Consider the following 17,656-nt stretch of genomic DNA (forward strand, 5'->3'; position numbering starts at 1 on the left):
ATGACTCCTACATGGATTCAAATTTCAGTACAAGATTCAGACTCAAACATCAGCACTTCTCAGCAAAACTGTCAGTTACAAGATGTGCAATGAGCCTAACTTTAAACATTATCCACACATCTGAAGGACTTCAGTGAGTGTTATGCAAATGGGAAGATAATTTTGAAATTACATGTATTTTTTTCGCCAAGGAAATTCTTTCTTACATGAAACAAACTAATTTTGGACTTGTATGACACTGTTTTGATTTTAAAAATACAAAGCAGTTACTTCTGATCACAGTTTAATTAAGTCTGCTGGTTTTTAATGCACCTGGAGAATCCAACACATCCAATTTTGTTCAGTCTGTTCCTGTGTTCTCTCTGTTCTTGATGTCAGGCAAATATTTACAAACTAATTCAGTGAGAGCTGCAGCTCTTCCAGCGATTCATAAGAAACAAAAGTGGGCTTATTGTGAAAAAATCTGATTCCATTAGCAATTTAGAATGAAATAAGATCAGTTATGTAAAAAGTAAGTTGATAACTGGAGAATTTTTTGCTACCAAAATTTTTCAGGCTGAGAAAAGTGAAACTAGTGAGAAAAGTGATTATTTATGCTTTCCATGAAGCCAGGCAGGATAGAAGTGGAGCTGTTACCACTCTCTCAGAGGCAGGTGCTGACCAAGAGGATAAAAAGAACCACTCAGATGCTGCATAAGGTGCATTTTCCATCAGCCTGTCCCTGGAACAACTCCACTGTGCTGCTTCTGTGTCCTCCTGGCAGCCCTCCAGGCAGGGAGCACCACAGGCACCCCCTCTATCCTGCAGACAAGTCATTAGTCACTGCCACACTCTGTATCCTGAGGAAACATCAGCTCAGTCACAGCAGGACCTACACACAGGCTGTTCCAGTTATGAAATAAGGAACAATTCATTAGGCACACGTGGCGTGGTGGCCACAAGGAAAGGAGGCAGCAGCAGAGTCAAAAAAAAAATTGACAACTTTTTTTAATCTTCAAGGGCAAGAAAAAATATTAAAGAATAGAGATCTTTCAGTGACAAGGAACTACAGAAACACATGAAACAAAGATGTTTTGCACTGACAGATACATTCACTGTAAAAACCACAAAGAACAGCCAAAAAAAAAAAGCCCTGAGTGGCTCAAAGTCACTGTCAAAACCACAGCAGGCCCCTCAAAATGCAAGTGCAGCAGCAAGACAGCACGTCAGCACTGGCTGCTGAGATGCAAGGCCTGTGTTTGGGATGTGAAAGCTCCTTGGATCACAGCAGACATGGTCAATTATAATCTTGCATTCCTGCACACTGGTGAGAGCAAGTGAAGTGAAGGACAGGATGGGAAGCCAGGGAAAACACAACTCCCCCAGGTGAAGGGAAGATATTAATTCAGTAGGAATAATGCTTATGATACAGAATGTCTGAGGGATAATATTTATCTGCTTAAAATCAATCAGCAAATATCTTTCTGCTCAGCTGTCAATCACACAAACTGTGCTGTGACTGAGGGACACAACAAAATGGTTTGCACTGCTGCCTCCAAAAATATGATTGCCAAGATATCAAAATATGAATTATTCCTTTCAATGGGAGCTGTTGATATTAAAGATGAGACAAAAAATGGGAAACACAAATGAGAGTTTGGCATCACGGAAAGAAAAGGGAACAAGTCCCACATTTTGGTTTGTGCTGTGTTCAGCTTGATTCTCTGCTGAAACACTGCTCTCCTTCATCAGGCTGCACTCAGGAAACACAGAATTCATGAGGGGACAGGTCAGAAAAACCAGTCAGGCCAGGCTGTCAGTAGATCACCTGCCCGGATCAAAGGCATGTGAACAGATACCAGCAGCACAAAAATTCTCTCATCAAACTGAAGATAAAACAAGGAAGAGCAAACAGAAAGCAGCAAGGAGCTATCAGGCACAAAGTGGGATACAGAAGAATACTTGAGAAAAGTTGCAAAAAAATCTGGAGGATCTATGAGGCAGCACAGTCTGGAAACAAGTGATACTGGAGGCATCCCAAGGAAAAAGGGGACTCGAGCTGCAGTTGTCACAACTGGATTCCTACTTTAAGGTAAAATGTGCACAAAGTAAACAACAAAGTGTGTTATCTGAGAAGCAAAAGCAGTAACGGAAAAGATTCTTAATCCTAAAACCCAACAAATAATTAAAAAGTAAAGAAAGGATACAAAAGTATAAAAAGCAATGCAGAAACAGACACCAAGGGGCTCCAACTAAAGCTGTTGCTATAACGAACTGTCACTTATCAGACAATATTTTGCCTAGAAAGTCCAACATAATTTTAAAAACTCCAAGACCCAGGGGAGGAAGGAACCAGTAAGTGCTCATTGTTGCAGTGGAGCAGCAAAACAGATGGGCAGAAAGCATCTCAGAGAAGTCTTCAGCAGACCCAAACCCATCTCAGCCTCAGAATTTAATAAAATGTATGGATTTGAGCATTTTGACTTTAAACATAACCCACAGGGAGCACATAAGTACAGAGTAAGACAAAAGAGTGGAAAAAACACCCTGTGTTGATAATAAAAGGACAAAAACATTCCTTAAAACCACTGGCTGACAGAAGTGGTCTCAGTGTCTGTGGCAAAGAGCAATTCTAAGCACAAAACACCATCACTGCCAGAATATCAAGGTAAAGGAGATTTTCTTGACAACAGGTCCTGAAGAACCAGACTGATTTCACTTAGAAGCAGCATCACTTGGGATTTGTTCCTACATAGGCTGGAAGAAGAAATGGATGCAAGATGACTGGGCCTGGATTCAGACCAAATAATATATGCCAGATAACACAGCTGTTTTACCCATGCTTCTCAGGACTGGAGGGCTTTCCATGCTCTCCATTCCCTCAGGAATTTTACTGAGCTCAAGAAATCTTTCAGTTGTTCATTTAAATATTCTCCACCCTCCTGTGAGAAGGATGACACATTGAATACAGGTCATGCACAGAGGCAATAAGAAATTACCATTTCTACCAAGTCGTGTTTCAGTAAATTGGGTTATCACCCAAACTGAGAAGGAGACAAAAAAAATAACTGAAATAAAAACTGAAAAGCAATTGTTCTTAAGGGCTCCATATGAACTTGTCAAGCTTCACATTGTCTTCAAGTTTCAAATGAGAATAAAAGAGCAACAAGACAGACTTCCTACAATGTGTGGTAATTTATAAAGTTTTCCATGGCAGCACATCCTACTCGTGGTGCTTGGTGCTTATCTCATACCTGCAGGGGAATAAAGGCAGTTTGTACCACAGCTACTGCAGACAAGCAAACTTCATTCTCTGGAAGTTTGGCTTTAGAGCTTCCCAGTGGGCTGAATTTTATCTAAACCCCTAAACTTGTCTTCCTCAGAATAAATATAGTCTTGATCATACTCCCTAAAAACCAAAAAAAGTAAATTATGTTATTTCATGCTTCTTTGATTAAACAGACTAATTTTAAACACCTTGTATGTTAAATTAATTATAATTACACAGGAAATGGGGCCTATGCTTGCTCTGGCTTGTAACGTACAACAGCTCAAATTCTGATCTTCTCCACAATTTTCTCTACCACATTTAATCCACCAATATTTCTGTTTGCTAACTTGAATCCAGGTTTCACTTTCCTGCACGAAGAGTTTGTGGGCTGATAAATTAAATAAGAAATACATCAGCTGCTTTAGAATCGCAAACAATTCAGTTACTTTTCATGAAGTGTTTGTTGAAAAGGAAAAAGAAATACAAAAAGGCAATAAAAATGAACAAATTTTTAAATTTGTCTTAATACCAATAAGTAACTTATTACTGATCTAAGCACAAGAGTAATGAAATGAGAGGACTTCAGGAAGCTACTATCCCTGTGGTTTTAACAGCAGAGTAAACATAGCAGAAAAGTTGGTATTTCCATTCCATTTTCACAGATCTGTTCATTGGCAGGGTCACAGATAGAGCAAGCTGGTAAGATCATCAAAAAAGAGCTCCAGAACCACACCTGTCAAAACAGCTTTTCCCTGTCAGGCTGCATCCAGCCCATCTCTATCATTCTAAAAATGAACTTAATTAAGGAGAGAGGAAGGGCTTCATGAGATAGATCTTGAACAGCAGCAGGACATGATGTAGCTCTTACATGTTGGCACAGAGTGATGTACATGGCCCACATCCATGAAATTGAGGTGTTTTTATAATCTTGGAAGGCTGGTGCCACCCCTGAAAACCCTGACAGCAGCATTCAAGGAGACCCAGGGTAATTCAGATAATTAATAAACTCAGACAAATTGTGGTTCTAGATGGAATCAGTCTCTCCCAAGACTTTTCCAGCATGACACTGTTATTCCTATCACAGCATTCATGTTGGTTTCTCTGGCTGGAAGGTTCAGAAACAACATACTGTAGTAAAGGCACAGCAGCAAAGGAGGAAAGAAAGGTTTATTTGCGCTTTTTTCCTCATCTTTACACTCTAAAAGCCACAGGCTCTCTAAAAGGGATGTCTTTTGCGAGGCAGGTTGACAGAGAAAGACAACAAATACAGTAAAGAGAGAATTTGATGACCTCTTGCAGGACCCCAGTGTAGTGTCAATCACAAACTATTTCATGAGAAGAAGAACTAGAGAAGCCATATATATATATATATATGAGGCTTTCATAGAGTTAACATGTGATTTTTTGATTCAATCTTCATCTTCTGATAAGGTTATGGATTCCTAAGTCTCTTTCTTTTACCCAAAATCTCTGAATGCAGATCAGAGAGATATTTTGCTTTATGAACATGGCTTTCATCAGGGCAACACACTAAATTCTCTTGGAAGGGATGGTGCCTTTACTTGAGGCAACCAGTCAGATAAACCACGGGGATACAAAGCATAGGCATTAAAACAAAACATGAATTTTGTCTGTAGCATGTCAAAAAAGAAAGTAAAAAAGGGAACAGGTGTACTGCAGGTTGAAGCTAGCAAAGCTAATCATTAATTTCACTTTGTTTAATTGCAGTGCACTCTGCCTTACCGTTTGCTGCAAGTCAGGTATGATAATTCGAATCACTAAAGTGTTGCTCTGACTATCTTCCATTCTGCTGCTTGGCTTTTCTGCAGTTGCTCTAATTGTGTCATAAATAGTTTCTTCTTTGGAGCTGTCTGATTCAGACTCAACAGAATAGTCAGAGAAGCTTTGTGCCATTTCATCTTCACTTGATGTAGGGCTACGAGGCATGTTAAAGTTTTTTATCCTGCCAATACAAAGGAGAAAAAGAAAAAAAAATAAGTTACAGTTCAAGTCTTCAAAATGAATCAGCTACATTTTTTTTTCTTCTTGGAAATGACATGCATTTAACAAGGAAGTTTTATGGTTTATCCTCCTTTTATTTCTTTCTGTCAGTTATGTGGGTGTAAGGAGTGTAAAGGAAATAAATCTGGCTACCAATTTACTAGAGAAGAGGAAGGGCAGGAGAAGGAAAAAAGAGTAGTAAAAAAGAAGATGACCTTCCCAGGCACACCCAGGCTCCCAAAGGATCCAGAAAAAACAGCACAATTACCCAGTCCTGTGATAACCAGCCCTGCTGTAAACTCTGCTAAGAGCTAGGTCTGGCTTTGAAGCTTCCTCCTCCCAGTGAAAAGACATTTCAGGGAATTAATGTAAATTCTAAACTAACATCATCCTGTACATCAAGAATCTGCACAGGTGAGGCTTTCATAAAAGTCAGTATTCCCAAATAGTGGAACCAACCAAAAAACAAAATCCTACAGGGATCCAGACAGACACAGATGCTGCTCTGTGGTTTGTGACTCACATAACATCCCTTTAAACCAACACCACCCAAATCTGCCCATTATATATACTCTGAGCTTAGAATCCATTTTAATCTGTGCTATAGCTTAGGCTAAAATGAAAGTCATGTTTATTCCAGACTAAAGACATCTGTAATCAGGGGTCTCACACTAAGAACAGCAGAACATTTTCCTTCTGGGTTTTTCCACCTACAAGAGCAAATGAATTTTGTGGTTTCGTCCCACAAACTCAAAGCTGCTCCAGGATATGAAAATTATTATTCTGTGGAAAAATGGAGGAAAACATTTACAGTGGGAAAAACTGAAAAGGCCAACAATAAACTCTGCAGCGCTTGGACATCATATCACTTTTCAGATTTAGGAGGCCAGAAAAATGTATTATTATTTTTCTTTTTTTCCCGTGAATAATCCTCCAAGACAATTCCTCCGCATTTTAATGCAAAATAAAAATTCAGTTAGAAGAAAAGTAAAATAAAGAAAGAAAGAAAGAACGAACCAAACAAGCAATTCCACTGCCAGGTCACACTTAAAAAGAACCAGTAAAGCAAAAGTGAAGCATGGAAGGGGGAAGTGACTTGATCACTCATGAACCAGGTGAGTGTATTGAGGTATCCAAGTACACATTTTCTATACTGATCTCATCCAGATCAGCCCAAGTAAATCAAGTCAAACAACAGCAAGGGATAAAAGAGCATTTTTTACCACTGTGTCTAACACTTTAGTTGAAGTCATTCCCTCTTCACTGCCCAGTCACTGTCCCAGCAGTAACTCCAGAGCAGGGACCAAAAGCTGCCACTGTCATTTCCCATTTTAGGCGCCCATAGGTTGCCTGGGCAGTGGAGAGCCAGGCCTGAGGCTGGAGGTCAAGGACAAGCATTCCCACAGCACATCACATCACACCCCCACATCATCAAGCTTTATTGTTGTTTCTGATGAAGGATAATTCTAGTGTTATTACCCTCAGCTATAATTACTAATGAAGACAAAACCAGTGCATTCAGAAACCTGAAAGCAAGCCAGTTCACAGCAGCTTAATGGAAGGCTCCATTTACAAAGGAAAACTCTGCAGGGAGTATTTCATTTTTTTGCTGCTTCAGTGAACTGTAGATTAATGCTGCTCTCCAAAGCACCTTAAGTCAATAAAAAGCATAAACATTTCTGTGGTTTCTCTATTTGTCTGCCACTGCTAAAACATGTGAACCCAAAATACAGCAGGACAATACACAAAATTTAAGGGCACAAGAGGTACAGGCCAGTGAGTGTGAGCAGAAAGACAAAGACCAGCACGTGGTGTGTCCGTCCCTAAAGCCATCTGAGAGCGCAACACATTCCAGGGCAGTGGGTTTGACAGAGAGCAGTAAACTGCAGTTATACAGCAGCCAAATAAGAGTTGGGTTAGGAGGAAAAAACTTCCCCAGGTTTTGGCAAGTGGATTTTCATGTAAAAACTACCCAGGAATAGCTCATTCTATAATAAGAAAGGAAAATGTCCAGCTGGAAAACCAGCTCCCAGGAATCAAGCCTTTGAGTTGAATAAATACTGGGACAAAGAACTTCTTGGAGACTTGTCAACAAGGCATAAGACACCTAATCTTCTGGAAAATAATGCACAAGTAAGCATGGAAAGGATAATGAAAGTCTGTATGCACAGTGGCATGATGAACAGGACATGGGCCCCACTAGCACAGTTGGGAAAGAGATCATTTAAACACCATTTTTTAAACAAGACCATCTGAACGCTGGAGAAACTGGAAATTTGTTTGGCTCATGTTGTGTGGAAATGGAAGATCCCACCACTTGTTAACCAGAGCCACTGGCTATCACGGCTCCCACAGAGAAGCTGATATCTTTTGGGAACTGTTTCACTTTTGTCACAAGGATATCCCAAAAGATTTTTCCACAACCAAACTTATTATATCAGGAAAAAAAGGCAAGTTGCCTGGCTTACTAATTAATACTTGTATAACCCATGAAAATATTGCATCCCAGATTCCTAATTCCTACCTGGCAATTCATTGGTTCAACACAGCTGAAACATAGATTAGGTTTATCATGGTTGTCTGAGATGCCTTCTTCCCTTTCTTAAAAAAAAAAGAAACAAACCAACAGATCATAGGATTCCTACAGTTAAACCAATCATGTTTTGTTTGTGGCTGCTTTTTTTGTGTAGAGGAGTGCTGACAAGATTCTCTGTAGATTAATAAAAACAGATGTCATTATCATCCTGGCAGTAAACACACCATGAAAAGTGTCACACCAACAGGGTTTGTTCCACCTCACGTTGTCTGTTCACATTTCTCAACTCCTGGACACTGAGTGTGCCCCAGCTCCAGGCACTGTCCTGCCCTGGCCTCTGCACATGCCCTAAGCAAAGCAAGCTTGAGCTGCAGCTGGCTAAGCACCTATTTTGACAGAGGAAGGCCACAAAGAAGCAGGAAGATGAGAGAGTGAAAGGATGGCTTTATGCTTCCCTTGTTATTGAACTTCTCCCCCAGCCCCTTGCCCTTTAGCTCGGCAGGAGCAGCAGGATGTGCACCCAGCCTCTGGGGCTGTGGCCAGGTGATGTTCCTCAGACCAACAGGCCAGATGAAAGGAGCACAGCTCAGACTGCTGCCTTCCCTTTACAGGTGCTATTTTTAGATTGGTTTTATCCCAGTCCAGCCCACAGCTTTCACAAAATCTGCTGGAATCTCTTCTTCTGCCATTTGCTGCCACTGCACCATTAAGGAGAATTTCAAACAGTCCAAATCATGACCATCAAACTCCCTTTTTCTCTAAAAAAATAAGTATTAAAAACCCTACAAGAACATTGCAAAAGGCTGGAATTAAACAGTGCACAGTTTATCAAATGGGAAAAAATTCAATTCCCAGAGCTCACTCTCAGGGAGAAGGGTGTGCTCCAGAGAGTGCAAACAGACACAGCAGGGGAAAAACCAACAGCAGCAACAGACTAATCTATTCTTTGGAGCCTTAAGGTTGTTGAACATCACACAAAAGGAATTTAATAAATATACATGTCTACATATATCTGTAAGTTAGATATTGTAAACTTGATGTGAAAGGGTTTGAAATATCAGTAGAGAGACACACTGGACAGGGGATCTTCATTGAACATCCAGGTATTATCAGATAAAACCACTATAAAAACCACATTTGAAAATCTTCAGCTTACTTATAGCTCTGTGTGATTTTTGTTGACCCTGCAAAGTACCAAACCCTCCTGGTCTTGTTTGTCCCTAAAACACAGCTGAGGCACAAGCACCAAATGCCTTGTCCAAGGCCAGGTCTCAGAGCAAGGTTTCAAATCCAGGGGTCACTGACTCCTAGTCAAGATAAGACCAATCTATTTTTATATAAACATTCATTTGCACAATAGCAGCCCTGTTTCCTGCAGGGGGAAGCCCTCCAGACTGCTGCAGTGAGGCCAGTTACAAACCTACCTGTGGGAATATCTGGGATACAGAGTAGGCATTGTCACAGGCTGAGTAATGTCATGAACCAGACTGTGAGAAAAGTTTGCTGGGAGAGGAACAGTCACTGCTAGAAAGAGGTATTTACTCATTAACTCTGAAGGAAAACTATTCAGGAAAGAGATTCCTGTGTAAAACCTGCCAGAGCCCCCAACACTTGGATTCTGTGGCTTTATTCAGGATTATACATATCAGCTCAAGAACCAGCTTGATGAGGTACTAAATTAAAATGCTGGAGAAGATCAAGCATTTTCTTTTCTAATTATAATATTAAAACAAAAATGCACTTCAGACAGAGCTGAAGGTGGGGGGTTGAGTCCCAGCACACCAAGCATTTCACATCTCCCCCTGGTTGGGCAGGAAAGGCCATGCAGAGGAAAATTTGAATTGAAGACCAATTCCAAAGGGCAATTTGCAATTTGATGGGTTCAAGCTCCCTCTGCACTCCTTGAAAGCTGGCAGTAACCAGCACTGCCTCCCAAAAAGCAAGCCCACCCTTCTGCTCACCCCAGACTGCTTTAACACAAATAGTGAAGCAAAACAAAGCACTGATCCAGGTCAAACTCCAGCTCTTTTTCTTTTTGTTTTTTTTTGAGAGGTTAGTTTCCAAATCCATCGTGCCTCTGAACAGGATCACTATGCAAATGTTTGCAGAAGCAGCAGGAGAAAGATGGCACAGGGCCAGAAGTGAACTGCCAGGGCTTGAAAAGGGCAGAACCACTTCATCCAAAGTCAGCATTAATGTTTGCAATCACAGAGTGGACCTGAGACACCACTGCCTGAGCTGCAGGAAAGAGATCTCCACAAACAGAGCCACCTGATTAACCCCAGGGGAAATGTTATCAGCACCCAAATCCCACAATTCCAACCAGGGCACAGACACAAAACCCAGCCAGGCAAAGGCAAAACCTGAAAGAAAATATCTGCAAGAAGAAAGCCAGAGCATGCACAAGGAGTGCTAAACAATCCACAGCAAAACCTCAGGGGAGACAAAGCACTTGCAGCTCTCCTGTTCTCCCAGCTCCACCAGACAGGAACAACTCCGCTAATTACAGCTTGATTCCCCATTCAGCAGTCCCTCACTTAAATTCACTTCCTGGTGATGATGTATCTTTCTGTTAAATAACTGAAACGCCCACATAAATATTTTAGAAGATGAGTGCTGACACAAATAGTACAGTACAAGAATGATGAGCAAAAATTCCTCCTGTACTTTTCTCTGAAGCTGTTGTTTATCAGTGTGGCATCTCATGCTTCCAAGATAAATTATTGATTGGAAATCAATTTTCAAAATCAGTGGTCATATCCATTGATTCTCATCAGCACTACCAGGAGATTGCTTTCACTGCCCTGTTAAAGAGCAGATTTAAGCAGCCCTTGATTTCTTTGCTGGGTGACCAGCACAAGTGTCAAACTGTTTTGCAAAAGGGCTTGAGTGAGACTTCACCCCACCTTTTATTTTTTAAGGAAACAAAGAAGAAAATTGTGTGAAGAAATTGTCAAACCTGCCACTTATTTCTGAGTTCTCTTGTTCGTGCCTATTTGCACAGACTTGTTAAGAAGCAGCTAAGTCCCATTAACTTTTGGTATTTAGAGTCTTAAATGCCAACATCATATGATTAAAGTGGGTTTGTAAGCAGTCCCACTGGTAAGGTAATTTTTTTTACTTTAGTATTTTTAAACATAGATACTTCACCATTATCACTGCTGCACACACACAAAATCTACACAAGCAGCCTATTTCTGCAAATGCAGGGTAGTTTTGAGTTCCTTTCGTTACCAAGCAGCTTTGGAAGCTAGATTTTCCCTTTGTTCTTTGTCTCTTCTACTTAGCATTTATTTTCCCTGTAAACTATTCAGCTGGTCACGTTATCTCCATGGAAAGGCTGAAGTTCAGCCAGGCAGATGTAAAGAGACATTTTGGACAAGGATAAGTACAAAGAATACCAGAGACAAGCAACTTCTGCTGAATGAGGAAGGCTGGAAGACAGGCAGAGAAGCAGATGTAGAAAAAGCTTTTGAATGTCTGAAGTGGAATTTCAACACGAAAAACATTTGAAGTAGGATTTCAACATGAGAAAACAGAACCTGCTGGCAGGAAGAGGAAGCAGGTGTAAAGATTTAGGACAGGGTGGAGCAGTAAAATTGGTTAGAATAGATACAAAAATGATTCAAACATATTAATAGGGGAAGCATAGCAAGTATTTATAAATGTTAACCAGCACAGGGAAGTTTGCAGTAAAGGCCAACTCCCAGTGGCAATATAAGCTCTTAAGTGGCTTCTTTTAAGCCCCTGCAAGGTTTCCAGAACAATTCTGGCTGACCTTTAAATAAAGGTCCTTCTTCCAGACAAGGAATTAGGCCCAGGCCCATGAGCCCCACAGAGCTACCTTCCAGGCTCTGCTCATTTCTACAGCTGCTTTTAGCATGGCCTCTAGTTTCCACATTTATTAGAACTTCTGCTTTCCAACAGATAGACAATGGTGCTCCTAAGACATTCTTTAAATACTCCTTGCAGTGGAAACTATGGTTTACTTACGGCAAAATAATAATCACTTTGAAGTATTAAATAAGATCTTTACAGGAATTGCATGCACTTTGTTGTAAAAGCAACATTCAGTTTGAAAATTCAGCTGTTTACTAGGTATTGATCCAGAATTCTAAACCACTTTAAACAGATGATAAAAAAAAAATCACTAAATAAGTAGCAGCTAAATAACTAATCCAAATAGGGTGGAAAGCAATAAAATGTTTTCAGAAATGCACCAAGCACATTGTCCCAGGTACACAACTTGCACCCAAAAAGTGAGATGCCTTCTTGGACTCAACATTGTATTCATGAGCAAAACAACAGTCAAGATATGAAAAGCCAACTTGAAACATGGAAAAAGTCATCCAGTTCCAGATCCAGAAAGGCATTTCTTCATAACATGACAGCTTTTACATAAAATATCACAAAGAAATTCTTTACTGTCAAGGTGGGGAGGCGTTGGTTGCCCAGAGCAGCTATGGGTGCCCCATTCTGGAAGTTTTCTATGACAAAATAAGCTGCAGGTGCACTGACTGAAAGAAAAAATTCCCCTTCACTTATCCAAACCAATGTGAGTACTTACAACATGTTCTTGAAGTAATACTGAAGTACTACACCACTTCAATTTTTAATAGTCACTGTCTGTTTCTAAGAAAATAGATTAAATGGTCATTTTGGGGTGCCCACCAAATTTTCTTACCATTTAGGGCAAGGCATTTTACTTTCCAGCCTTTCTGCTCCCAGCCTCTGCTTGCACTTAGCTATGTAAATATCAGAAAGATTATGATATGTTGGAAGGAAAAGGACATAAGAGAATTTTAAAAGATTTACAACAGGAGTCTGGAAAAAAAATAAATCAAAGCTTGTTGAACATATTTGTGAACCTCAATTTCACATCCTTGATGGACAAAGCAGCTTTGTTGCTTGTTAATTTGCATTTGATGTTTATCAACCTCTTTCCTCTTTACCCATAGAACATTTTTTTCTGATAATTGAAATACAAACAGAATAAAATGTTAACAGAGAAGCACTGCTGGTGTCTTGTTATGTAGATTAGCTCAAGCCCTGAATGTAGATAAAGCAGATTTCCCCTCCTCCTTGCACACAGGTTAGCATTTAGAGCTTGCTATGAAATTTAACCTGAATTTTCCTCAGATGTGATCCTGGTGGTGACTGCTATGTCATTTGATTTGCTGTGTTGACAGAAATAGTCTCATTGTTTGCTTTAGTTTAATCAATGGAATAACATGCCAGTTTAAAAAAAAAGCAAAACTTCAAATAGATGCTCTGTGTTTCTTATAAAAAGATGAGTTATCTTTGGTTGAGAGCAGGCACAACAAATAAAATCAAATACCCTTTCTCCTTGTGTATGCTGGGGGCTTTTTTCTCATTTAATTTCAACAAATTCATTTCTATTTCAACTCAGCAGGCAACACCCGTTGAGGTTTGCAAGTGTTTGCAGGTGGGATTTGGGGGCACAGAGCTCAGACTCTCCAGGTCTGCAGTTCCAGGCCAGTCCTCTGCCAAAGAGCCTGCAGGGGGAGATTTTCCCTGACCTCCCCAGCAGCTTCATTTCTTTCCTTAATCCAGTGGGAAGCAACAAACCAACGGTGACCCACAAAAGGGAGGAGGAGGAGGAGGAACAGGGCAGGTGAGCAGCTCTTGGTGTAGCCAAGCACCAGGGCAGGCACAGCCACGTGCCCTGTCCTCAGCATCCCTCTGCCCATCTGTGTCTGTCTGCAGCAAATATCCCTGGTTCCCAGGGACAGATGGTCTCCAGGCTTCCCTTAACTGCAGAAAAACTTCCCTGACTTCTTCCTTTTTCAGAGGTAATTTTGGAAAAGGAGCTCTGCTGCCCTTAGCTGCATCTTCCCCAGCTATTTTCCAGCCCAAGCTAAGCATATTTTGGGCTTTAATATATACTCCAGTCTGTGCTCATGGCACAACCAAGGACATTATTTAGGGTTGTGCAGGTGAAGGATGATGATGACAGAGTGGAGAAAATATTTGCAGGCTTAGAAAGGTTAAATGATCTGCCAAACTGACCCAGGCGGCACAGTGACTCCATAGAATAACTGAGAAATAAATTATTTTCTTGACCTTTGAGATTTTTTGATTCAATTCATTATACAGATAAGAAACACATTTGTACCAAATTATAGCCAGCCAAAAATTATGCAATCAACCCAATTAAACTGATTAAAAGAGCCAGTTTCCTCATGGACTACCAAGGTTTAATTATTACCTTCAGTACACAGCTTGAGAAATAAAATATCATTTCTTAGGCAAGAAGAAAACAGAATGAGACCCATGTTTGTGACCATTAGGCAAAAGAAGGGAAACAAACAATAGAAATAATGTTATTGTGTGAAACTACAGATTCATAAACTCTTCCAGCTTTTGCTATTTAAATGCCAGGTTTAGTTTGGAATTTAATATTAAAAATAAATAGCATGCTAAATCACCCTGGGTTATCTGCTCACAATACCTTTAATTTAGAGGCAGCTTAGGATAACAACAAGGCTGTTTTTCTGAAGTAGCCCTCTCTCAACGCAGAACCAAAATAAAATCAGCCTCCCTGAACACAACGACCTGGATTCTTCGCTGTGCCTTAGACTCAGAGAATCACCAAGTCACAGGGGTCTCTTGAGGTCTTTATTTCAACCTCTTGCCCAGAGCAGCTCCAGCAATGAGACCTGCTTGGGCTGCCCATGCTTTTATCCAGGCCTGCTGGAAAGTCTCCCTGAAGCCAGCTCTTTTCTTGTCTCTTTTACCTGTCCCTCTCCTTGCAGGACAATACTCCAGCTCCCCTTTTTCTTGGTGGCCCTCCACAGAACCTGCTCCAGTTTTTCCATATCTTTCCTGTACTGTGGTTGGTCCAAAACTGGACACAAGGTGCAAGATGTGGTCAGCAGAGTGCCAAGTCACAGCTGGCACCATAAGTTTTCTGGTGGCTGTGTAACTTGGTTTATAATGGAGATTCAAGCAAATTTCAGCATCACCTAAATTTCTGGACTCATTTATACCCCTTTACAGTGATTTCTTACAAAGTGTTTTTTCTACCTGTCTGTGTAGGTCTCTAATTCAGTCCCAGGTAACATAAGGCCTCAAACGAGACTGTTGGAGAACCAGAAATACTTTAAACAGATTTATTTCTAATTGACTAGATTTCATGTTGATTGTACTCCTGGAAGTCCTGATTAAGCGAATTCATTACCATTTATAATTTCTTGACAGCACACTTTGGAGATTCCAGCCATGGAAATTATCACAGTCTAATCAAGACATGCAAACTGAATATAAAAGCACTTACAAAAAAAAAAAACTTGATTGAATCAGGATAGAAAATAATCCCAATAAGAAAATCAGGATCATTTGCACTCCAGGCATACTACTATCAGTTTCTGCCATGGAGAAAGTATTTAGGAAAAGATTTTAATAGATGTTCCAAAGGAGCAGCTGCTGAGAGAGGATTTGACAGAACTTTTCTGAAGGACACCCACGTGTGACCATGACTTCCTAGGAATGACAGGCAGTGATGCCCAGGAACACTGAGCTTGGAAGAGCTCCTGGGTTTCTATAAAATTTGGGGCTGGGGTGACCCTGTGAGAGGCACCTCTCACTTTGCTGCCCCAGTGCCTCCAGGTGGGAACAGCTGTGATGCAAAGCTCATCTCCTGATGCTGCTGCTGCCAGAGCTACCTGTGCCTGCACCTGTTCAGAGGGAAGGAACAGCACCCAGGCAGCTCTGCTTTCCCTGTTATGCAGCTGAGCAGAGAAGGCAATAACAAAGTCCATCATGTGAACCAAACCCTTCAGGACAGACCTATCCATGAGATTTACAAAACCCTCTCTCTGCTTTGCCATTTGCAGGAATGAAGGAGGCAGAGCTGGCATGAGAAAAGCCCTTTTCAGCATTCACATAGAACTAGAAATACTCTTTTTCCACACTTTCAAAGAAAAGAAGCATTTAAAAAGATTTGCTATTAGGTTTTGTGTCTGCTTAATGTTCTCCTACATCTTTTATATAGCCTCCCTCACAGCTGGTTTTGGAGGATTTTTTTCCACATTTGCCAGCACTAGTTGCCTCACCTCGAAAGTTTTATGCAGCTCTTAATAAATCCAAACTTCTCCTCTTGGTTTTTCAGTCACACGTGGAGAGTGCCAGTTCTACATATTAGCTGAATTTTCTTACATGCTTCCTAAAGGGGGCTTATATAAAAGGAGAGTGACTTTTCCCACAGGCAGATAATGTCAGGACAAGGAGGAATGGTTTTAAACTGAAAGACAGGAGATTTAGAACAGGAAGAAATTCTTTACTCAGGAGCTGGTGAGGCCCTGCCACAGGGTGTCCAGAGCAGCTGTGGCTACCCCTGGATCCCTGGAAGTGTCCAAGGCCAGGTTGTACAGGGCTTGGAGCAGCCTGGGATAGTGAAAGGTATCCCTGCAAGCTTAAACACTTCAGCCAATAGAACACAGTTATTCCCATCAACTCAACACATTGTCAAACACAACACAAAACCCGAATTTGCACAACTGTTTCTGCACCCCTCTCTTTAGATTGGTGCGCTTATCTTTGATAGTGGCCCTACCACAGAAGCAAACAGTCAATTATTAAATGCCCTGATAAGCTAGAAATTCATTAGGCTGAGCTTTGAGGCACACACATTTTTAAATCTCCTTTTTCCATTTTTACATGCTAGTGATCCAAATTATAATACTTCATGTCACTCCGAATTTTACAGCAACCCACCTGACACATTCTACATAATTTTTGTATTTTCATTCTCCTTCCAGTGCTCATCCAAAGGCACTGTTAGGACTCACTATCCAGTCCTTGATCTGGGTTCATAAATGCACATTGACACAGACACCTGCAGCAGCCAGTGCAAGAAAAGGCACCTTCAGTTCCTCTTAACACAGAGAAAATGACTTTTTTAGTTTTCAGATCATACAGAAGCATCATGCTTCACCAAAAGGAAACCTGAGTTTCAATCAGTGTCCTTTTTGTTCTAGCTTTCTGATCTCTGAATTTCATGTTTCAATTTATGTTGTAATGAATGAAATGAAAGCCAAAAAAGTGATGTTACTTCAAGAAATTGTTCACATAAGAAGTTCTCAGTCGTCTCCAGAGTGCTGCCAAAACTTTTTGGACTGTGTTTTGAAAGAATCAGAATAGCAAAGATAAAGACATTTATAACAAATGTAAGGACTTGAAGTCTTTATTAATAGGAAAGACTGAAAATGCAACATTTAGGTAAGGTAAGAGAGATAAAAGAAATACGATTTTGCTGTATCACAAGAGGCTCAAGTCCATCAGTTCTCACCTAACTGTACAAAATCCAAGAAATTCTCCATCCAATCCTAACATCAGCTGCAAATTTGCAGGGACTTCATTGATAAATTGCTCCTAGATGAAAACAGGGGGCATGTCATGTCTAACACAAGAAGTATGATAACTTCATCTACCTGCGAGTTCATATTTCGGGTACTTCGGGGAGGAGGAAGATAAAAGTCAACAAGACCTCTCAGCCATCTTCACTCCAGGCTGCAGTTCAACTGCAAATTCCTCTGCTCTGAGATCATTTTTGTAACCCACCCACCACCATAAAGCAGAAGGAGGAACAATTTCATTTCTGGAGATCAAGAAAGTTTTGGAAGCATTTTTGACCACTTGTTTGTTGAAAAACTCACCTTTGCAGCATCTAGCACAACCCATGGGTGAGGTCCTGGGCTGTAACTGCAGCTTTGCCCACCTGACACAAGTAATTCAAACATTTTGTCTTCAGAATCAGCTTGGCATACTTACCTGTCAACACAGGTGACAGCAACAGTGACAAGATGATCATCAGAATCTAGTTCTCTTTCATCTCAGATTCCTGAACA

At 40.7% G+C, this 17,656-nt stretch overlaps 1 protein-coding gene across 1 annotated transcript in view; it reads right to left on the reverse strand.

The window, feature by feature from the left end:
• SHANK2 (SH3 and multiple ankyrin repeat domains 2) overlaps positions 1 to 17,656 on the reverse strand; it is a 276,013-nt gene that overhangs the window by 239,535 nt on the left and 18,822 nt on the right. Inside the window, exons 3-4 of the mRNA XM_030949872.1 lie at positions 17,580 to 17,649; positions 4,994 to 5,213 (exon numbers count right to left, since the gene is read on the reverse strand). Coding sequence (XP_030805732.1) covers positions 4,994 to 5,197 — 204 coding nt within the window. The 5' untranslated portion in view covers positions 5,198 to 5,213; positions 17,580 to 17,649. The remainder of the gene's footprint in view (positions 1 to 4,993; positions 5,214 to 17,579; positions 17,650 to 17,656) is intronic.

The sequence above is a fragment of the Camarhynchus parvulus genome, chromosome 5 (genome assembly GCF_901933205.1).
Source record: "Camarhynchus parvulus chromosome 5, STF_HiC, whole genome shotgun sequence".
NCBI classification, from domain to species: domain Eukaryota; kingdom Metazoa; phylum Chordata; class Aves; order Passeriformes; family Thraupidae; genus Camarhynchus; species Camarhynchus parvulus.